The sequence below is a fragment of the Canis aureus genome, chromosome 10, assembly GCF_053574225.1.
Source record: "Canis aureus isolate CA01 chromosome 10, VMU_Caureus_v.1.0, whole genome shotgun sequence".
NCBI classification, from domain to species: Eukaryota; Metazoa; Chordata; class Mammalia; order Carnivora; family Canidae; genus Canis; species Canis aureus.
In genome coordinates this window covers 21,871,951-21,894,643 of record NC_135620.1, presented here as the reverse complement: position 1 = coordinate 21,894,643, position 22,693 = coordinate 21,871,951, and the positions used below count along the sequence as shown (strand labels likewise).

The window sequence follows — 22,693 nt, the reverse complement described above, 5'->3', positions numbered from 1 at the left end:
TAATGGTAGACTATACATATAAACAGATTTACTGAATGGATTCTGGAAAGTGACATGATCGAGGTTCAGAGTACTATAAGAACTTAGTGAAAATATTCTAAGTGATGAATTCATAATCACTCCAAATGCCCAAAGGGCCACTACTAATTTGTCTATAATGTTTTCTTTTGAGAAGGGAAATTTACCCCAAGATGAATACTTGTTGTTTTTTAGAGAGGGAGAGAGAGAGGAGAGGAGAGAAGAAGCAGAGAGGGAAGGAGAGAATCCTAGGCAGGCTCATGTCCAGTGCAGAGCCTGATGTGGGGTGCAATCTCACAACCCAGAGATCATGACCTGAGGTGAAATTCAGAGTTGTATGCTTAACCAACAAAGCTTCCCAGCACCCCAGAAAGCAATGGTTTTTAAAGACAAAAGGGAATGCTCGAATATGTTATTACAAAGAATTTGATTGGTGTTGATGGCAGAAAACTAATCTTGACTGAATGTAATTGGTTGCTAAGGCTGTCACTAACCAAAATCTCCTACTATAGCAAGTTGCAGGTGTTTGAGCTAAGTCCTTGGAATGTTTGCAGTTTGGCCCAGTTTAAAAGTTCATGGCTCTTACAGTGACAACATACATGAGTCTCATCTCCTTAATGGTTTCACAGCTCCATTTTAAAATCCCTGGACAGAGGTGCCTCGGTGGCTCAGTTGGTTAATTGTATGCCTTCAGCTCAGGTCCTGATCCTGGAGATCAAACATTGCATTGGGCTCCCCTATCAGCAGGGAGTCTGCTTCTCCCTTGCCCCTCACCTTGCTTGTGCTCTCTTTCTCTCACTCTCAAATAAATAAAACCTTTAAAAAATATAAAAATTAAAGAAATAAAATCCCTGGACATAAGGGACTCCATTGCATTTTGCCTTTCTGCTTTTTTTTTTTTTTTTTCAAGATCTTTCTCTGAAAACATCATTGATCAACCATAGATTTATTTAGTCCTGCATCACTGGATGGACCTATCCCTGGAAGTCATGCCTCACATTGGGGGCGATTTTTAATTTTAATGATCGTTTCAAGGAGTCACTGTTGTAGGGGTCAGGCCCCACTGAGAAACAAGGAGGCAGTCAGGAAATGGTTCTTAGGTAGTGTCCTCATCTGGGGCTTTATTAAGCCACCTGGAGGTTCAGGAGAATCAGTCTATGGAGTGACCATAATCAGATGCCTGTAGAGGTTTTGGATGGACCTTTCTTAGCAAGATGACAAGGATAAAAGAGCAATTAGCAATAATAATAGTCTAAAAATCTCATGGACAATAAGGATTAATACCTGAAATTGTAAAGAATGTTTGATTATTAAGTATATAAGAGCTCAGTAATGTTAGTTTCTCAAGGCAGGAGTGGTTTCATTACCTGCTATGGTTCCATCTAGCCCCTTGGTGGAGTGTCCTATAAAAACCAATAACTAATTTCTCCAGTTTTTCTGGTTCATAAAATCCATCCTGAAAAGCATCTATCATGGTCATCTGTGCAAACATAAGCTGTACACTTGGACAAATTATAGCAGAGGTTACTGTTTTTAGTAAGCATTTGATTAATAGCGCTATCATTTGTGCTATCATTCTTAACATGGTCCTATTCCTGATCATAACCAACTAAAGAGACTGAAATGATGTCCAAGTCTTGGCCTGTGTCGTTCCTCAGCTATGTTGACATTATGCTTTATGGTTTTTAGTTCTTGTGTTATTTTGCCAGATTGATTAACATAAAAACAACATTCTTCTAATAGGGCACAAGTGCCCCCTTTTTTGCGCCATGAAGATATCAAGTGGATATCAAGTGCCCATCTGTTTTGTAGGACAACTTCTGCCAGGCCATCAGGTTGCATTTGTGGGTATTCAAATGCTTAAAGAAGATTGTTAAAGGTGGTGGCCATCATGACTATGGATAGGGTTGTGTATTGCTTTTTCCTAGTCTATTATTCCCACCCAAGGAAATAAGTCTAAGGTAAAGGAAAGACCAAGGCCCTTTCTGTCTGCCATTGAGTTACTGGTTGGCATCCATCCAAAATTTTAACCTTCTCAGCTTCACCAAAGTCTTTTGAATTGATATGAGAGGGATCTCAGATTTGGTACATGAGCAGTGGAAAGAAGAGCTTTTCCAGTAGTGGTGTCTGGGGCAAGAACAACAACCCCATAATACCCTTTCCATTTAATAGGAGGAGTGGAGTAAATATTGGTGCCATACACACAAAAATATCCAGAACCTTCTAGGGACGAGGGTTAAGTGGGTATCTTTGCCCAGACTCTCTTGTCAATTTCAGAGGACGAAATCTCATGATCACAAATGTAATTTTCACAGAGTACATATAATCTGATTTGCTGGAATTATGCAAGTGATTATTATATATTTAAAATAGATCTTTTTTATATACTTGAGGTAGTAAATGAGTTTCATTATTAGGAATCAGACACAAGCTAAACTATGGCATGTTTCTAGGCACAAAATAGATGGAATTAAGTTTCCACCATTCTTCAGATTTTTAAAATCAGTTTTCCATATTGTTCCATTAGGGGGAAGTACATCTGCTTCCCATTATCAAGATCATTATAGATTTCATTTCCCCATCATAAGGATAATTATGAGAAATCACATTGTGGTCATGTAAACTCCAGTGTAGAATGAATTTGTGACTGAATCTTATAAAAGTGTGTAGTTATGAACATCAAATGGAGGACAACGTAATGTTCTACCAGTACCATTTATATTTTCAAAACATAAGGTAAGATTATTATTCAATTCCCTTATAAGCAGAGAGGAATCCAGTAGAAGGCATTTTATCTAGGATATGTTTTCCAGATAGAAGTTGATGTTTTCAAATACACCAAAAAAGAATCCTACATTTTTGCAGGTAAGTTTTCTTTTCCTCAGGGATAGAGGTGAAGCTTTAATTCAGGCACCTCATGAGTGTGATTTGATCTGGCACAAATACGGAGTCAGGTTTGCAGAATCAGAAAGTTTTTGCAGAGTCAGGACAAAAGGTTCTGATAAGGTTTGACTAGCAGTGAGGATCACAAGAAAAAATAAAATGTTAACCCAGAGGCTAAAATTATTCCTAATAACAGAGACCATTGTAGGACAAACTAAGAGTAAAACAGATATGTTGGCTAGTATATGAGTTCCATGCAGGATAGAGTAATTGACAAGTGAGAAGTTTAATCCGCAGGGCACATAATCAATATGAAAGCAGCCATACTTATTCCAGAACTATAGAGTTTTACCATCAATTAAGGGGTCCTACTATGTGTAATATAGCGAAAAGCATTAAGATACTTATGAGGACAAGTAATAGCCCAAATAGTTGAGTCCAGCATTCCTTCATGACCAATTTCCCAAAGAATCTGTGGGGTGCTAAGTTAAAATCCTTACCATAAACCTATTGAAAGAATTCTTCATGTTGTGCAAAGAGGTCTGCAGGAAGGAGTAGAAGAATATATGTTACAAATGATGTCCTAGTCCTTTATAGAAAAGTAGATAAAGGAGCTTCCTCAATAAGATGATTCTGAAAAGGAGTTATAAAGAAAATAAGTTATTGGTTAAAAAAAAAAAAGAACTGGAGTGCCTAGGTGGCTCAGCTGGTTAAATGTCTGCCTCTAGCACAGGTCACAATCTCAGGGTCCTGGAATGGAGCCCTGTGTTAGGATCTTTGCTCAGCGAGGAATCTGCTTCTCCTTCTTCCTCTGCCCCTCTTCCCCGCCTCATGAGGTCTGTAAGTGCCAGCTGCTAACATACATGTTAGGTTGAGCAGCAATTCCTCCCATAGCAGTGCTGCATTTCCTCAAGGGAATCCCTGAGGCTACTCATAGTTATGGTACCCTACTATAAGAGGCGCCTTCTCTTGGGATCCAGTAGGTCTCAACTGTCCCCTGCCCTCATTTTCGCAGCTCCAAACAACTTCAACATTTGATCCAGGTTTTTATCACCTTCCTTCCCCCTTGAGGTTAGCTGCCACTTTCTATCACTCTAATTGACATTGTTAAGAGGTGGTTGGTCTCCTGTATGACCTCTTTATCTAGATTTAAGGTTCTGTGAGAATTACTAAGAATCAGATCCTAAGATATCCCTATCATGAGCCACAAAACATGAAGAGTTTTCATTTTACCCTGGATCAACATAGGCACTCCAGAGGATGTAGCCACAGGTGAGGCTATCCAACTCTGCTGGGTTGTCTTGTCAGTAAGTGATGAACAGCATCTGGGTTTCTGAATTAAGGATACAGCTCATACATACAGGAGTAACTGCTTGTACACTTTAAGAAAAAAAAAAAAGCCCTTAAATCCTCTTTAAGGGATAGACAAAGGAGTCCACCTATCAGAAAGAGCACTTAGATTTTACCCGTTAATAGGTGCTCAAAGCATTTCATAGCATCTTCTGCTTGTATCAGGATTCATTCCTTGAGTACAGAAACATGAGCATGAGAGAATAAGGACAGTTTCTAGGATCGGTGTTACAATCCCATCTATTGGCCTAATTCCATCCCATACAGAGCTCATATACATTCCAAGGATCTTGTCACTTAAATCAGTAGGTTACTCAGGTGGAGCAAGGTCTAAACAGAAAACTCTGAGAAAATGGGGTCCTCAAGCAGAGGTTCTTGAAAGAAAGCATCTGTAGGTTCACATGAGGAAGTAGGAAAGGGAATTCTTGAGTCTAGGATCCCACAAAAAAGTTGAAGATTGGGCTGAACAGTACTGTTATAATCTAGTCTAAAATCCAAGGGCAGAGAAAGGCTCAAAAGAGGCCCCTTGAGACAGAAAAGAATCAGGACTGGAACACAGCTAGGGGACAAGAATTACAAAAGAGGGACCATGTGCTTCTATGAGGACCAAGTAGATACCAAGTCAGGAATTTGAAAGACAAAGAGCTGAACAATAGGAATACGAGGACTAGTAAAAGCCATTACCTTAGAGCTTGCCTTTCAAGATCCAGCAAGACAAAATGAATCCGAACCTAAATGAACATTAAAGTATTTCTCAGATTTCAAGCTACCTGATTGAGAGGGAGGGAAGAATAAGGAATGTTAAACTAATAGCCCTGGGGTCTTGAAGAAAGGCTTTGTAAAAGATGTATCTCAGAAAAGGCAAATGTCCTATAAAGCACTCTAGATACTAAGAGTCATGCCTCAAAGATTTGAATGAGTTGGAGGCAGAAAGTAGCTATAAAGTAAGCCTACTGAAGGCACCAGGAGGACAATGGGCTACAGACATAGCTTCTGACATGGGTTGAGTCCGAATAGGAAAGATAATAGCCTGTAACCCTATCAAGGATGGGTGCTGTTAGCTTTAAGAAGAGATTATGCCACAGTTAGAACTAAGCTTGGGCCAACTAAAGAAAGTCCCACAAAATTTCTCTCTCTCTCTCTCTCAAATATATAATAAATAAAATCTTAACAACAAAAAAAGGACAAGGAAATACATAGGGTTGATCCAGTGTCTTGGGAACGCTGTTGACCTAGATGTTGTGAGCTTCAACTCTGGGTCAGTTTGAGTGTTAGGTATGCATTTGTTCTAATGTCTGGAGCTCAGATTGGAGGTCTAGAGTTTTCTTTAAATGAGAAACATGAACCCAAGAATCAATCCCTTTTAGTTTAACTGTGTAAGGGTTGGTTAAGAGTGCCTGGTAGGGTCTTTATGAAATTGTAGATATGTTTGAAGAGATGTCTTTTATAGTAGACAGATTCTCTAGGTGGTAGATCATGGCAGAGGAGGTCTTCATCTCCCAGGATGTGTTATGCAAAGATTTTTCTACTAAGCGTGTATTTTTCTTTAAGGCCTTTAATTGATTTTTGCAGTATTCAGACATTTCTCTTTTGATCAGTATGGGCTCACAGGCCCCAGAGTCTAGTCCCATAGGTCTTCCAGTTATGATTTCAGAGAGAGATATCTTTTTCCCAAAGGTTGTGCTCCTTAGCTTTATTTTTTTTAATTTTTTTTCTTTTTTTTTTTTTTATTTATGATAGTCACAGAGAGAGAGAGAGGCAGAGACACAGGCAGAGGGAGAAGCAGGCTCCATGCACCGGGAGCCCGACGTGGGATTCGATCCGGGGTCTCCAGAATCACGCCCTGGGCCAAAGGCAGGCGCCAAACCGCTGCGCCACCCAGGGATCCCGCTCCTTAGCTTTAATAACAGAAGTGGCAGAGCCTTAGTCCAGGGTGAAAGTTTCTGTCATTTGGCTGTGTTTAATTATGCCAGTGGTTTCTTATTTTTTTTTTATTGGAGTTTAATTTTCCAACATTTAGCATAAAACCCAGTGCTCATCCTGCCAAGTGCCCCCCTCAGTGCCCATCACCCAGTCACCCCAACCCCCCACCCACCTCCCTTTCCACTACCCCTTGTTCCTTTCCCAGAGTTAGGAGTCTCTCATGTTTTGTCACCCTCACTGATATTTTCACTCATTTTCTCTCCTTTCCCTTTATTCCCTTTCACTAATTTTTATATTCCCCAAATGAATGAGACCATATAATGTTTGTCCTTCTCCGATTGACTTATTTCACTCGGCATAATACCCTCAGTTCCATCCACGTCAAAGCAAATGGTGGGTATTTATCATTTCTAATGGCCGAGTAATATTCCATTATATACATAAACCACATCTTCTTTATCCATTCATCTTTCAATGGACACCGAGGCTCCTTCCACTGTTTGGCTATTGTGGCCATTGCTGTTAGAAACATCGGGGTGCAGGTATCCTGCCATTTCACTGCATCTGTATCTTTGGAGTAAATACCCAGCAGTGCAATTGCTGGGTCATAGGGCAGATCTATTTTTAACTCTTTGAGGAACCTCCACACAGTTTTCCAGAGTGGCTGCACCAGTTCACGTTTCCACCAAAAGTGCAAGAGTGTTCCCCTTTCTCCACATCCTCTCACATTTGTTGTTTCCTGCCTTGTTAATTTTCACCATTCTCACTGGTGTGAGGTGGTATCTCATTGTGGTTTTGATTTGTATTTCCCTGATGGCCAATGATGCGGAGCATTTATGTGCTTGTTGGCCATGTGTATGTCTTTCTCTGTGAGATTTCTGTTCATGTCTTTTGCCCATTTCATGATTGGATTGTTTCTTTGCTGTTGAGTTTAAAGAGTTCTTTACAGATCTTTGATACTAGCCCTTTATCTGATACGTCATTTGCAAATATCTTCTCCCATTCTGTAGGTTGTCTTTTAGTTTTGTTGACTGTTTCTTTTGCTGTGCAGAAGCTTTTTATCTTGATGAAGCCCCAATAATTCATTTTTGCTTTTGTTTCTCTTGACGTCATGGATGTATCTTGCAGGAAGTTGCTGTGGCCAAGTTCAAAAGGGGTGTTGCCTGTGTTCTCCTCTAGGATTTTGATGGAATCTTGTCTCACATTTAGATCTTTCATCCATTTTGAGTTTATCTTTGTGTATGGTATAAGAGAATGGTCTAGTTTCATTCTTCTGCATGTGGCTGTCCAATTTTCCCAGCACCATTTATTGAAGAGACTGTCTTTTTTCCAGTGGATAGTCTTTCCTGCTTTGTCGAATATTAGTTGACCATAAAGTTGAGGTCCACTTCTGGATTCTCTATTCTGTTCCATTGATCTATGTGTCTGTTTTTGTGCCAGTACCACACTGTCTTGATGACCACAGCTTTGTAGTAAAACCTGAAATCTGGCATTGTGATGCCCCCAGCTCTGGTTTTCTTTTCTTTTTCTTTTCTGGTTTTCTTTCTTATATTCCCCCTGGCTATTTGGGGTCTTTTCTGATTCCACACAAATCTTAAGATGATTTGTTCCAACTCTCTGAAGAAAATCCATGGTATTTTGATAGGGATTGCATTAAATGTGTAAATTGCCCTGGGTAACATTGACATTTTCACAATATTAATTCTTCCAATCCATGAGCATGGAATATTTTTCCATCTCTTTGTGTCTTCCTCAATTTCTTTCAGAAGTGTTCTGTAGTTTTTAGGGTATAGGTCCTTTACCTCTTTGGTTAGGTTTATTTCTAGGTATCTTATGCTTTTGGGTGCAATTGTAAATGGGATTGACTCCTTAATTTCTCTTTCTTCAGTCTCATTGTTACTGTATAGAAATGCCACTGACTTCTGGGCATTGATTTTGTATCCTGCCACACTGCCAAATTGCTGTATGAGTTCTAGCAATCTTGGGGTGGAGTCTTTTGGGTTTTCTATGTACAGTATTATGTCACCTGCAAAGAGGGAGAGTTTGACTTCTTCTTTGCCAATTTGAATGCCTTTTATTTCTTTTTTGTTGTCTGATTGCTGAGGGTAGGACTTCTAGTACTATGTTGAATAGCAGTGGTGAGAGTGGACATCCCTGTCTTGTTCCTGATCTTAGGGGAAAGGCTCCCAGTGTTTCCCCATTGAGAATGATATTTGCTGTGGGCTTTTCATAGATGGCTTTTAAGATGCTGAGGAATGTTCCTTCTATCCCTACACTTTGAAGAGTTTAGATCAGGAATGGATGCTGTATTTTGTCAAATGCTTTATCTGCATCTATTGAGAGGATCATATGGTTCTTGTTTTTTCTCTTGTTGATATGATCAATCACATTGATTGCTTTACAAGTGTTGACACAGTCTTGCATCCCCGGGATAAATCCCACTTGGTCATGGTGAATAATCTTCTTAATGTATTGTTGGATCCTATTGGCTAGTATCTTGTTGAGAATTTTTGCATCTGTGTTCATCAGGGATATTGGTCTGTAATTCTCCTTTTTGGTGGGGTCTTTGTCTGGTTTTGGAATTAAGGTGATGCTGGCCTCGTAGAACAAGTTTGGAAGTATTCCATCTCTTTCTATCTTTCTGAACAGCTTTAGTAGAATAGGTACGGTTTCTTCTTTAAACGTTTGATAGAATTCCCCGGGAAGCCATCTGGCCCTGGACTTTTGTGTCTTGAGAGGTTTTTGATGACTGCTTCAATTTCCTCCCTGGTTATTGGCCTGTTTAGGTTTTCTATGTCTTCCTGTTCCAGTTTTGGTAGTTTGTGGTTTTCCAGAAATGCGTCCATGTCTTCTAGATTGCCTAATTTATTGGTGTATAGCTGCTCATAATATGTTTTTTAAATCATTTGTATTTCCTTGGTATTGGTGGTGATCTCTCTTTTCTCATTCATGATTTTATTAATTTGAGTCTTCTCTCTCTTCTTTTTAATAAGGCTGGCTAATGGTTTATCTATCTTATTAAACTTTCAAAGAAACAACTCCTGGTTTTGTTTATCTGTTCCACAGTTCTTCTGGTTTCTATTTCATTGAGTTCTGCTCAAATCTTTATTAACTCTTTTCTTCTGCTGGGTATAGGATCTATCTGCTGTTCTTTCTCTAGCTCCTTTAGGTGCAAGGTTAGTTTTTGTATTTGAGTTCTTTCCAGTTTTTGGATGGATGCTTGTATTGCGATGTATTTCCCCCTCAGGACTGCTTTTGCCTTAGCCCAAAGATTTTGAATGGTTGTATCTTTATTCTCATTATTTTCCATGAATCTTTTTAATTCTTCTCTAATTTCCTGGTTGACCGTTTCATCTTTTAGCAGGATGGTCTTTAACCTCCACGTGTTTGAAATCCTTCTAAACTTCTTTTTGTGGTTTAGTTCTAGTTTCAAAGCATCATAGTCTGAAAATATGCAGGGTACGATCCCAATCTTTTGGTATCGGTTAAGACCTGATTTGTGACCCAGTATGTGGTCTATTCTGGAGAAAGTTCCATGTGCACTTGAGAAGAATGTGTATTCAGTTGCGCTGGGATGTAAAGTTCTGTGAATACCTGTGAAATCCATCTGGTCCAGTGTATCATATAATGCTCTTGTTTCTTTGGAGATGTTGTTTTGAGAAGACCTATCAATTGTAGAAAGTGCTATATTCAAGTCTCTAAGTATAAGTGTATTATTATCTAAGTATGTTTAACTTTGGTTATTAATTGATTGATGTACTTGGCAGCTCCTGCATTCGGGGCATAAATCTTCATGATTGTTAGTCCTCTTGTTGGATAGATCCTTTAAGTATGATATAGTGTCCCTCTTCATTTCTTACTACAGTCTTTGGCATAAACTTTAATTTATCTGATATGAGGATTGCTACTCCTGCTTTCTTTTGAGGACCATTTGAATGGTTCTCCAACCTTTCATTTTCAGGCTGTAGGTGTCCTTAGGTCTAAAGTAAGTCTCTTGTAGACAGAAAATAGATGGGTCTTGCTTTTTTATCCAGTCTGAAACCCTGTGCCTTTTGATGGGATCATCAGGTCCATTCATGTTCAGAGTTACTATTGAAAAATATGAATTTAGTGTCATCATGATATCTATTCAGTCCCTATTTTTGTGGATTATTTCCTCGGACTTCCTCTTTAATTTACAGAGTTCCCCTTAATATTTCCTGCAGAGCTGGTTTGGTGATCACAGTTCTTTCAGTTTCTGCCTATCTTGGAAGCTCTTTATCATTCCTTCTATTCTGAATGAGAGCCTTGCTGGATAAAGTATTCTTGGCTGCATGTTCTTCTCGTTTAGGACCCTGAATACATCCTGCCAGCCCTTTCTGGCCTGCAAGGTCTCTGTGGAGAGGTCTGCTGTTAACCTAATACTTCTCCCCATAAAGGTTAGGGATCTCTTGTCTCTTGCTGCTGTAAGGATCTTCTCTTTATCTTTGGAATTTGTAAGTTCACTATTAAATGTTGGTGTTTGAACGGTTTTTATTGATTTTAGGTGGGAGATCTCTCTATCTCCTGGATCTGAATGCCTGTTTCCCTCCCCTAATTAGGGAAGTTCTCAGCTATGACTTGTTCAAATTCACTTTCTGGTCCTCTGGCCCTCTCGGTGCCCTCTGGAATCCCAATTAGATGTAGATTTTTCCTTTTGAGGCTGTCATTTATTTCCCTTAACCTATCCTCATGATCTTTTAATTGTTTTTCTCTTTTTTCCTCAGCTTCCTTCCTTGCCATCAACTTGTCTTCTATGTCACTCACTCTTTCTTCTACTTCGTTAACCCTCATTGTTAGGACCTCCAGTTTAGATTGCATCTCATTTAATTGATTTTTAATTTCGGCCTGTTTAGATCTAAATTCTGCAGTCATGAAATCTCTTGAATCCTTTATGCTTTTTTTCTAGAGCCACCAGTAGCTTTATAACTGTGCTTCTGAATTGGCTTTCTGGAATTGAATTGTAATCCAAATTCTGTAACTCTGTAGGAGAGAGTACTGTTTCTGGTTCTTTCATTTGTGGTGAGTTTTTCCTTCTAGTCATTTTGCTCAGTGCAGAGTGGCTAAAAACAAATTGTACTGGATAAAGGAGAAAAAGAGAAAAAAAGGCGGGGGTGGGGGGGACAAACAGAAAACAAAAAGAAGAATGGGTATCCTCTGATTCTGTATTTTGTAAGTTCCTAGACTTCCACTGGAACTTTCCAGCACTGCTTGGTCAAGAACTTGCTCTTCCCCTGTCCTTCCAGCTGGTCTTCGTGGGGAGGGGCCTGCTGTGTTGATTCTCAGGTGTGTGTACTTGGGGGAGTTTCCCAGCCTCTTTCCAGGTGTATGGCTGTTTATCCTGTGAGGCTCCTGCTCCTTGGCGGCCCCGCTCCGTCCCAGGTACAAGGTGACACCAGGAGGAACAACAGTGGCAGTGGCCAGGTCTCCAGCTCTAGAGTCAGCTCCAGCAGTAACTACCACAGTCTCCCCGTCGGCAAGGGCCTGGATGCTCCCGGGGCAGGGGCGCTGATGTGCAAAGCTCGGGGTCGTCCGCGGCAGAAGTGTCTTCGCTGTCCTGTGTCCTCCCAGCCTCTGCCTGTCCTGGGGGGATCACCGGATCTTGGGCTGTGACCCCCAGGGCCCTGGGCTCAGGGGCCTGTGCCGCTGGAATCGCCCTCCCTGGCCTCGCAGCCTCCTCCAGAGTCGCTGCCTGAGCCACCGCCCGAGCTACTCCCCGCCCGCTGGGCGCGCGCTGCAGCCCTTTAGGGAGCTCCGCAGGGGTGTGTGGCGCGCTCTCCCCTGGGGCGTAGTTCCTGTTAGTGCCCCTGGGAATCTAAGGGCATCCCTTACCCTCTTGGGATCCTGCTCAAGTTCCCTGTGAGTGCCTTTCTGTCTGGGAAGATTGGTAAAGTTCCTGCTTCTCCGGGCCTGGGCTTTCCTGTCCTGGGGGCACTTGCCACCTGGCCTTAGCTGGGCTCCTCGCGGGGACCCCTCCCCCTTGGATGCTTTTTTATTTCTTTATTTTTTTTCCGTCTTCTTACCTTGATAGAAGGGCGAACTCTTCTCACTGTAGCATTCCAGCTGTTCTCTCTTTAAATCTCAGGCCGAATTTGTAGGTTTTCAGGACGATTTGAAAGTTATCTAGGGGGATCCCTGGGTGGCGCAGCGGTTTAGCACCTGCCTTTGGCCGAGGGCGCGATCCTGGAGACCTAGGATCGAATCCCACATCGGGCTCCCGGTGCATGGAGCCTGCTTCTCTCTGTGCCTATGTCTCTGCCTCTCTCTCTCTCTCTCTCTCTCTGCGTGACTATCATAAATAAATAAAAATTAAAAAAAAAAAAGAAAAAGAAAAGAAAGTTATCTAGGCAAGTTGGTGGGGACAGGTGACTTGGGGACCCTACTCCTCCGCCATCTTGCCCCCTGCCATTGGTTTCTAACAATCCTGATAATTGGAATGGTAGGTGCAATGAAAATGCTGTAGCCTGGGCCATATTTTATAAACTGCCTTGATTATTTGTCTTATAAAATGAATTCCTCTATCACTATGTAATTCAAGTGGAATTCCCCAGTTGGGTATGATTTTCTCTAGTAACACCCTGGCCATTGCTAATGCAGTGGCTCTGCAACAAAGACTTCCACCCAATGGGAGTATATGCATAACATTACCAGTACATATTTGTATCCTTGTGAGGGGAGTAGCTGGATGAAATCCCATTGCCAAACCTCACAGGGTCCTGAGGACGGAAATGCCCCATGGAACTCTGAATAGGCTTCCCAAGGGTATGCTTGTGGCAAATTAAATAGCAGTGGTAAGTTTCTGCTGCCATTACATGAGATGGATTCCACCCCCCCAAAATTGTTTCTCCCAGTCTATCATTTTTATCTGTGTTCCAATGGGTCATTTCATGGATAATTTAAAAAATCATTTTCTGTAGGTAATCAGGGAGGACTGGCTGCCTATTTGGGCCCTACCAAAGGTGAGTTGAGATAAAATTTACAATTTGAGCACTTTTTTATTTCTTTAGTAATAGTATTCTGTTAACTGTCCTTAATTGTTTTGGGTCACTACGGGACTTAAAAGGAGTTAAAGCTGATAGTAATTTCAATGTGGAATGATTTTGTAGAGCTGTACGGGTTTTTTTTTCTTTCTTTTTCTTTTTTTGTAGCAGCATCTGCCATATGATTGCCCATATTTTCCTCAATTGGCTGAAGAATTTTCATTATAGCTAAATGTTTGGGTATTTGAATTGAATCAATAATTTTGGTACTTAAGAACTATTTTTAATTTGTTCCTCAAAGGTGGTGGAAATTCTGTTTTGGGGCTCCTGGGTGGCTCAGTTGGTTAAGTGTCAGTCTCTTAATTTTGGTTCACGTCATGATCTCAGGGTTGTGAGACTGAGTCCCACCTGGGGCTCCCTTCTCAGCAGGGAGTCTGCTTAAGTTCTCTCTCTAGAGGCACTTGGGTAGTTCAGTTAGTTAAGCATTTGGCTGTTGCTTTCAGCTCAGGTCATGATTTCATGATTGTGAGATGGAACCCAGAGCTGGGCTCCATACTCAGTGAGAAATTTGCTTGAGATTTTCTTTCTTTCTCCTTCTGCCCATAAATAAATAAGTAGGTAGGTAAGTAGGTAGGTAGGTAGGTAAGTAAGTAGGTAGATAGATAAATTCTTTTTAAAAATCCTCTTTTCAGAGCATTATGAAATTATATGCAATCCTGAAAACATATTGGCTTTATACAGTTGGCTACTTTATCTTTTGCTAAGAGGCAGGCCCACATTATAGCAAAAAGTCAGCCTGTTAGGCCAAGGAAGTCTACAATATGAGATTTGCTTCAAAAAGTTCAGTAACTGGGGGTACCTGGGTGGCTCAGTAATTGTCTATCTTTGGCTTGGGTTGTGATCCTGCAGTCCCAGGATCAAGTCCCAAATCAGGCTCCTACCAGGGGTCTGCTTCACCCTCTGCCTGTGTCTCTGCCTCTCTTTGTGTCTCTCATGAATAAATAAATAAAATCTTAAAAAAAAAAAGTTCAGTAATTGAAGTTATACTATCACCAGTCCGATATTTCCACTTTCCATCTTTCAGTTTTTTTAATAAAATAATTTTTTATTGGTGTTCAATTTACCAACTTACAGAATAACACCCAGTGCTCATCCCGTCAAGTGTCCCCCTCAGTGCCCGTCACCCACTCACCCTCACCCCCCGCCCTCCTCGCCTTCCACCACTCCTAGTTCATTTCCCAGAGTTAGGAGTCTTTATGTTCTGTCTCCCTTTCTGATATTTCCCACACATTTCTTCTCCCTTCCCTTATATTCCCTTTCACTATTATTTATATTCCCCAAATGAATGAGAACATGCACTGTTTGTCCTTCTCTGATTGACTTACTTCACTCAGCATAATACCCTCCAGTTCCATCCACGTTGAAGCAAATGGTGGGTATTTGTTGTTTCTAATGGCTGAGTAATATTCCATTGTATACATAAACCACATCTTCTTTATCCATTCATCTTTCAATGGACACCGAGGCTCCTTCCACTGTTTGGCTATTGTGGCCATTGCTGCTAGAAACATCGGGGTGCAGGTGTCCCGGCATTTCATTGCATATGAATCTTTGGGGTAAATCCCCAACAGTGCAATTGCTGGGTCGTATGGCAGGTCTATTTTTAACTCTTTGAGGAAACTCCACACAGTTTTCCAGAGTGGCTGCACCAGTTCACATTCCCATCAACAGTGTAAGAGGGTTCCCTTTTCTCCGCATCCTCTCCAACATTTGTGGTTTCCTGCCTTGTTAATTTTCCCCATTCTCACTGGTGTGAGGTGGTATCTCATTGTGGTTTTGATTTGTATTTCCCTGATGGCAAGTGATGCAGAGCATTTTCTCATGTGCATGTTGGCCATGTCTATGTCTTCCTCTGTGAGATTTCTCTTCATGTCTTTTGCCCATTTCATGATTGGATTGTTTGTTTCTTTGCTGTTGAGTTTAATAAGTTCTTTATAGATCTTGGAAACTAGCCCTTTATCTGATAGGTCATTTGCAAATATCTTCTCCCATTCTGTAGGTTGTCTTTGAGTTTTGTTGACTGTATCCTTTGCTGTGCAAAAGCTTCTTATCTTGATGAAGTCCCAATAGTTCATTTTTGCTTTTGTTTCTTTTGCCTTCGTGGATGTATCTTGCAAGAAGTTACTGTGGCTGAGTTCAAAAAGGGTGTTGCCTGTGTTCTCCTCTAGGATTTTGATGGAATCTTGTCTCACATTTAGATCTTTCATCCATTTTGAGTTTATCTTTGTGTATGGTGAAAGAGAGTGGTCTAGTTTCATTCTTCTGCATGTGGATGTCCAATTTTCCCAGCACCATTTATTGAAGAGACTGTCTTTCTTCCAATGGATAGTCTAATAATAAAGGAGGAATCCTTTATCGAATATTAGTTGACCATAAAGTTCAGGGTCCACTTCTGGGTTCTCTATTCTGTTCCATTGATCTATGTGTCTGTTTTTGTGCCAGTACCACACTGTCTTGATGACCACAGCTTTGTAGTACAACCTGAAATCTGGCATCGTGATGCCCCCAATATGGTTTTCTTTTTTAAAATTCCCCTGGCTATTCGGGGTCTTTTCTGATTCCACACAAATCTTAAAATAATTTGTTCTAACTCTCTGAAGAAAGTCCAAGGTATTTTGATAGGGATTGCATTAAACGTGTAAATTGCCCTGGGTAACATTGACATTTTCACAATATTAATTCTTCCAATCCATGAGCATGGAATATTTTTCCATCTCTTTGTGTCTTCCTCAATTTCTTTCAGAAGTGTTCTATAGTTTTTAGGATATAGATCCTTTACCTCTTTGGTTAGGTTTATTCCTAGGTATCTTATGCTTTTGGGTGCAATTGTAAATGGGATTGACTCCTTAATTTCTCTTTCTTCAGTCTCATTGTTAGTGTATAGAAATGCCATTGATTTCTGGGCATTGATTTTGTATTCTGCCATGCTACCAAATTGCTGTATAAGTTCTAGCAATCTTGGGGTGGAGGCTTTGGGTTTTCTATGTAGAGTATCATGTCATTGGCGAAGAGGGAGAGTTTGACTTCTTCTTTGCCAATTTGAATGCCTTTAATGTCTTTTGTTGTCTGATTGCTGAGGCTAGGACTTCTAGTACTATGTTGAATAGCAGTGGTGAGAGTGGACATCCCTGTCTTGTTCCTGATCTTAGGGGAAAGGCTCCCAGTGCTTCCCCATTGAGAATGATATTTGCTGTGGGCTTTTCGTAGATGGCTTTTAAGATGTTGAGGAATGTTCCCTCTATCCCTACACTCTGAAGAGTTTAGACCAGGAATGGATGCTGTATTTTGTCAAATGCTTTCTCTGCATCTAATGAGAGAATCATATGGTTCTTGTTTTTTCTCTTGCTGATATGATGAATCACATTGATTGTTTTATGAGTGTTGAACCAGCCTTGTGTCCCAGGGATAAATCTTACTTGGTCATGGTGAATAATTTTCTTAATGTGCTGTTGGATCCTATTGGCTAGTATCTTGTTGAGAATTTTTGCATCCATGTTCATCAGGGATATGGTCTGTAATTCTCCTTTTTGGTGGGGTCTTTGTTTGGTTTTGGAATTAAGGTGATGCTGGCCTCATAGAACGAATTTGGAAGTACTCCATCTCTTTCTATCTTTCCAAACAGCTTTAGTAGAATAGGTATGATTTCTTCTTTAAACGTTTGATAGAATTCCCCTAGGAAGCCATCTGGCCCTGGACTCTTGTGTCTTGAGAGGTTTTTGATGACTGCTTCAATTTCCTCCCTGGTTATTGGCCTGTTCAGGTTTTCTATGTCTTCCTGTTCCAGTTTTGGTAGTTTGTGGCTTTCCAGGAATGCGTCCATTTCTTCTAGATTGCCTAATTTATTGGCGTATAGCTGTTCATAATATGTTTTTAAAATTGTTTGTATTTCCTTGGTGTTGGTAGTGATCTCTCCTTTCTCATTCATGATTTTATTAATTTGAGTCTCCTCTCTCTTCTTTTTAATAAGTCTGGCTAATGGTTTATCTATCTTACTAATTCTTTCAAAGAACCAACTCCTGGTTTTGTTTATCTGTTCCACAGTTCTTCTGGTCTCGATTTCATTGAGTTCTGCTCGAATCTTTATTAACTCTCTTCTTCTGCTGGGTGTAGGATCTATCTGCTGTTTTTTCTCTAGCTCCTTTATGTGTAAGGTTAGCTTTTGTATTTGAGTTCTTTCCAGTTTTTCAATGGATGTTTGTATTGCGATGTATTTCCCCCTTAGGACTGCTTTTGCTGCATCCCAAAGATTTTGAACGGTTGTATCTTCATTCTCATTAGTTTCCGTGAATCTTTTTAATTCTTCCTTAATTTCCTGGTTGACCCTTTCATCTTTTAGCAAGATGGTCCTTAACCTCCACGTGTTTGAGGTCCTTCCAAACTTCTTGTTGTGATTTAGTTCTAATTTCAAGGCATTATGGTCTGAGAATATGCAGGGGATGATCCCAGTCTTTTGGTATTGGTTCAGACCCGATTTGTGACCCAGTATGTGGTCTATTCTGGAGAAAGTTCCATGTGCACTTGAGAAGATTGTGTATTCAGTTGAGTTTGGATGTAAAGTTCTGTAGATATCTGTGAAATCCATCTGGTCCAGTGTATCATTTAAAGCTCTCATTTCTTTGGAGATGTTGTGCTTAGAAGACCTATTGAGTATAGAAAGAGCTAGATTGAAGTCACCAAGTATAAGTGTATTATTATCTAAGTATTTCTTCAGTTTGGTTATTAATTGGTTTAAATATTTGGCAGCTCCCACATTCGGGGCATATATATTGAGGATTGTTAAGTCCTCTTGTTGGATAGATCCTTTAAGTATGAGATAGTGTCCCTCTTCATTTCTCACTACAGTCTTCGGGGTAAATTTTAGTTTATCTGATATAAGGATGGCTACCCCTGCTTTCTTTTGAGGACCATTTGAATGGTAAATGGTTCTCCAACCTTTTATTTTCAGGTTGTAGGTGTCCTTCTGTCTAAAATGAAGACAGCAAATAGATGGGTCCTGCTTTTTTATCCAGTCTGAAACCCTGCGCCTTTTGATGGGGTCATTAAGCCCGTTCATGTTCAGAGTTACTATTGCCAGATATGAATTTAGTGTCATCATGATATCTATTCAGTCCTTGTTTTTGTGGATTGTTCCACTGAACTTCTTCTTAAAGGGGAATTTTAAGAGTCCCCCTTAAAATTTCTTGCAGAGCTGGTTTGGAGGTCACATATTCTTTCAGTTCCTGCCATTCTTGGAAGCTCTTTATCTCTCCTTCCATTTTGAATGAGAGCCTTGCTGGATAAAGTATTCTTGGTTGCATGTTCTTCTCGTTTAGGACCCTGAATATATCCTGCCAGCCCTTTCTGGCCTGCCAGGTCTCTGTGGAGAGGTCTGCTGTTACCCTAATAGTCCTCCCCATAAAAGTCAGGGATTTCTTGTCTCTTGCTGCCTTAAGGATCTTCTCTTTATCTTTGGAAGTTGCAAGCTTCACTATTAAATGTCGAGGTGTTGAACGGTTTTTATTGATTTTAGGGGGGGGGGGATCTCTCTATTTCCTGGATCTGAATGCCTGTTTCCCTTCCCAGATTAGGAAAGTTTTCAGCTAGAATTTGTTCAAATACGTATTCTGGCCCTCTGTCCCTTTCGGCGCCCTCGGGAACCCCAATTAAACGTAGGTTTTTCTTCCTCAGGCTGTCGTTTATTTCCCTTAATCTGCCTTCATGGTCTTTTAATTGTCTGTCTCTTTTTTCCTCAGTTTCCCTCTTTGCCATCAACTTGTCTTCTATGTCACTCACTCGTTCTTCCACCTCATTAACCGTCATCGTTAGGACTTCTAGTTTGGATTGCATCTCATTCAATTGATTTTTAATCTCTGCCTGATTGGATCTAAATTATGCAGTCATGAAGTCTCTTGAGTCCTTTATGCTTTTTTCTAGAGCCACCAGTAGCTGTATAATAGTGCTTCTGAATTGGCTTTCTGACATTGAATTGTAATCCAGATTTTGTAACTCTGTGGGAGAGAGGACTGTTTCTGATTCTTTCTTTTGAGGTGAGGTTTTCCTTCTAGTCATTTTGCTCAGTGCAGAGTGGGCAAAAACAAATTGTATTGGGAAAAGGAGAAAAAGAGAGAGAAGGAAAGAAAAGAGAAAAAGAAAAAAGAAAAAAGGAAAAAAGAGAAGAAAAAGAGAAAAACAAAGAAAGGTGAAAAAAAGGGTGGGGGAAGCAATCAGAAATCAAAAAAAAAAAAAAAAACACGGGGGAGTATCTTCTGATTCTGTATACTTTAAGTCCCTTGACTTCCCCTGGAACTTGTCCGTCTAGCTGGTCCTCTGGGGGAGGGGCCTGTTGTGCTGATTTTCAGGTGTTAGCACTTGGGGGAGCTGCTCTGCCCCCTACCTGGTGCAGGGCTCAGTGGGGGTTGTTTACCCGGTGAGGACCCAGGAGGAACAACCCCCGTGGCTGCGGCAGCCCTGGAAACCTGGATTCAGCTCCCGCAGGAACTACTGAGCTCTCCGTCTGCAGGGCCTGGAGGCTCCGGGGCGGGGCCGCTGATCTGCTCAGCTGGGGCAGAAGCGTCCTCCCGGCCTCTGCCTGTCCCGGGGGGGAGGCCAGATCCTGGGCTGTGTCCCCGCGCCCTGTGCTCCCGGCCTGCGCTGTTGCATTCGCGCTCCCGCCGCGCAGCCCCCTCCGCGGCGCCGCCGCCGCCCGAGCCCCCCCGAGCTGCTCCTGGTCCCGCCGTGCGCGCTGCAGCCCTTAGGTAGCTCGGAGCACTCTCCCCGGCGTGCAGGTGTCTGTTAGTGTCCCAGGGAGCCTGAGGGCATCCCCACCCTCCTGGGGTCCTGCTCTAACTCCCTGCTGGCGCCTTTCCGCCCGGGAAGGTTGGTGCAGCTCCTGCTCCTCCGGGACGGGGCTCTCCTGTCCTGGGGGCACTCGCCCCGGCCTCAGCCCGGCTCCTCGCGGGGCCCCTCCCCCTTAGATGCCTTTTGTTTCTTTATTTCTTTTTCCCCCGTCTTCCTCCTTGATAGAAGCACGAACTCTTCTCACTGTAGCGTTTCAGCTGTTCTCTCTAAATTCAGGCTGAATTCGTAGATTTTCAGGATGATTTGAAGGTTACCTAGGTAATTTGGTGGGGACAGGTGATTTGGGGACCCTACTCTTCCGCCATCTTTAGATGGAACATAACTTTCCATCTTTCAAATAGGAACCATCACTGAACCAAAATACTTAGCATTGTCAGTAGGAGTTTCTTAAAGATCCAGTCTAGGAGTTAGTAATTGGTCAGTCACTGTAATCAGTCATAAAGAGTCTTGTCAGAAGGGAGAGGAAGAAAGTTGCTGGTTCAAGCAGTGGCACCCTGGCAGTGGTGACATTTGGAGGCGAAAGTAGGATTTCATTAAGAAGTTAATCTGCCTAGCAGACAGGTGTTGAGTATGGTGAGAGGTTTGTTTTGTTTTTGTTTTTTTAATATATATATATATTTTATTTATTTGAGGGACAGAGAGCAAGAGAGAGTGCAAGCAGCAGGGAGGAGCAGGAAACCTGACTGCAGGCTCCATCCCAGGAACCTAGGACCACGACCTGAGAAAGGCAGATGTTTAACTAACTGAGCCACCCAGGTGCACCAGTATGGTGAGAGTTAAGGAGAGCTTCTGCAGAATAAGGAACATAAAACAGTCAAAGGACAGTCCATGACTAATTCTACACTTTTCAACAGGCTAGCAGTTGCTGCTCTGGCTCTGTTACACTGTGGCAATCCTTTGGCTAGAAGATCTGGCTGCTGGCTATAATATTCTAAGGGCCTTTGTTGGCCTCCATGCCTTTGGGTTAAAACACCTGAGGCATTGCCTCTGCGTTTATAAACGAAAAGAAAAAAGAATAACTTACAACTTGAATGTTTCAAAGTCAGAGGGTCAGGTAAGCTATGATTTATTTCTCCAAGTGCCTTTTGGCTTAGCTAAATTCATGGAAGTGACTCAGATTGATAAACTATAGACAAGACATGTAAGGGTTGAGCAACAACAGATAAATAGGGATCTAATTCTGGCAGTTTCCAGTGAGTCCCTGGAACCTATGTGACTGTGATTCATTTGCTACAATAAAAAATTTGTTTAGTGATAGCCTTCCCAACCAGTTATATTCATTCAAGATTAGTTTTCTGCCACCAATACCAATCAATATTTTTGTAAATATGGATACAAGCATTCTTTTTTTTTTGTTTTTAAAGATGTATGGCTTATTCTCCTAGAGGGAGCACTATTTGGATTGCAGCCCAAATCTGTGTTTCTCAGATTGCAATTCTGAGACCCCAAATAAAATCCTGGTTTTTATTTTAGCTCTGTCTCCCCACCTTTTTTTTTTTTTTTTTTTTGTCAACATTACTGGTGTCAAAAGAAATGGGATCCGAAGTGACACAGTGCAGTGTGTTCAGCTAAGTCCTTGGAATAGTTCCAGTTTGGCCTAATTCAGAAGTTCATGGTTCCTCTAGTGAGGGTGAGCATACAGCCAATCTCCTTAATGGCCTCTCGGTTCCATTTTAAACCTCTTGGACATATATGACTGCATTTCATTTCACCTTTCACAGAATCTCCTCTCTTTTCCTTCAGACTGAATGATAACTGTTAGTTTACCTTAAACCTCAATTATTCTGCCTATGTCTTCTCTGTTTTCATGTTACGTTTATCTAGTAGAGTTTTAAATTAAGATGTTTCATTTTTCAGTTCTATAGTTTTCAGTAGATTACCATTGTTTCTGTTATCTCGTTCTCTGAGATTTCTCTTCTCAGTAATTGTATTATTTTTCTTTACATTGTTGAACATGGTTTTAATAACTCCTTTAAAGTCCTTGTCTGCTAATTCCAACATCTGTTTCATCTTTGGGTCAGTTTCTTTTATGTCTTACGTCTAGAGTATAGGTCACATGTTCCTTGTTCTTCACATGTCTTATAATTTTATTATTATAATATGTTGGCTTCTGTAATATAATGATGTTGGGCCTCTAGATTCTTTTACATTCTTTTGAAGAATGTTGTTGTTTTATTGAGATATAACCAGCATATAACATTTTATTAGTTTTAGGTGTACAACGTAATGATTTGATTTATGTATGGATTGCTAAATGAGTACTATGATAAATCTTAGTTAAATCTTTCACCACATGTAGTTACAAATTTTTTTCCTTGTGATAACTTTTAGGATTTACTCTTTGAACAACTTTAAAATATACAGTACAGTATTGTTAACTATAGTCATGTGCTGTACATTACATCTCCAGGGCTTATTGATTTTATTTTTTTTTATTTTTTTAATTTATTTTTTATTGGTGTTCAATTTACTAACATACAGAATAACCCCCAGTGCCCGTCACCCATTCACTCCCACCCCCCGCCCTCCTCCCCTTCTACCACCCCTAGTTCGTTTCCCAGAGTTAGCAGTCTTTACGTTCTGTCTCCCTTTCTGATATTTCCCACACATTTCTTCTCCCTTCC

General features: G+C 41.0%; 1 protein-coding gene across 8 annotated transcripts in view; it reads left to right on the top strand.

Moving 5' to 3' along the window:
- LOC144322066 (uncharacterized) overlaps positions 1 to 22,693 on the top strand; it is a 184,346-nt gene that overhangs the window by 64,826 nt on the left and 96,827 nt on the right. Inside the window, exon 3 of one of the 8 annotated variants that reach the window (XM_077911595.1) lies at positions 13,110 to 13,151. The exons of the other annotated variants lie outside the window; for them this stretch is intronic. Within the exon in view, the coding sequence (XP_077767721.1) occupies positions 13,110 to 13,151 (42 nt within the window). The remainder of the gene's footprint in view (positions 1 to 13,109; positions 13,152 to 22,693) is intronic. 8 annotated transcript variants of the gene reach the window in all.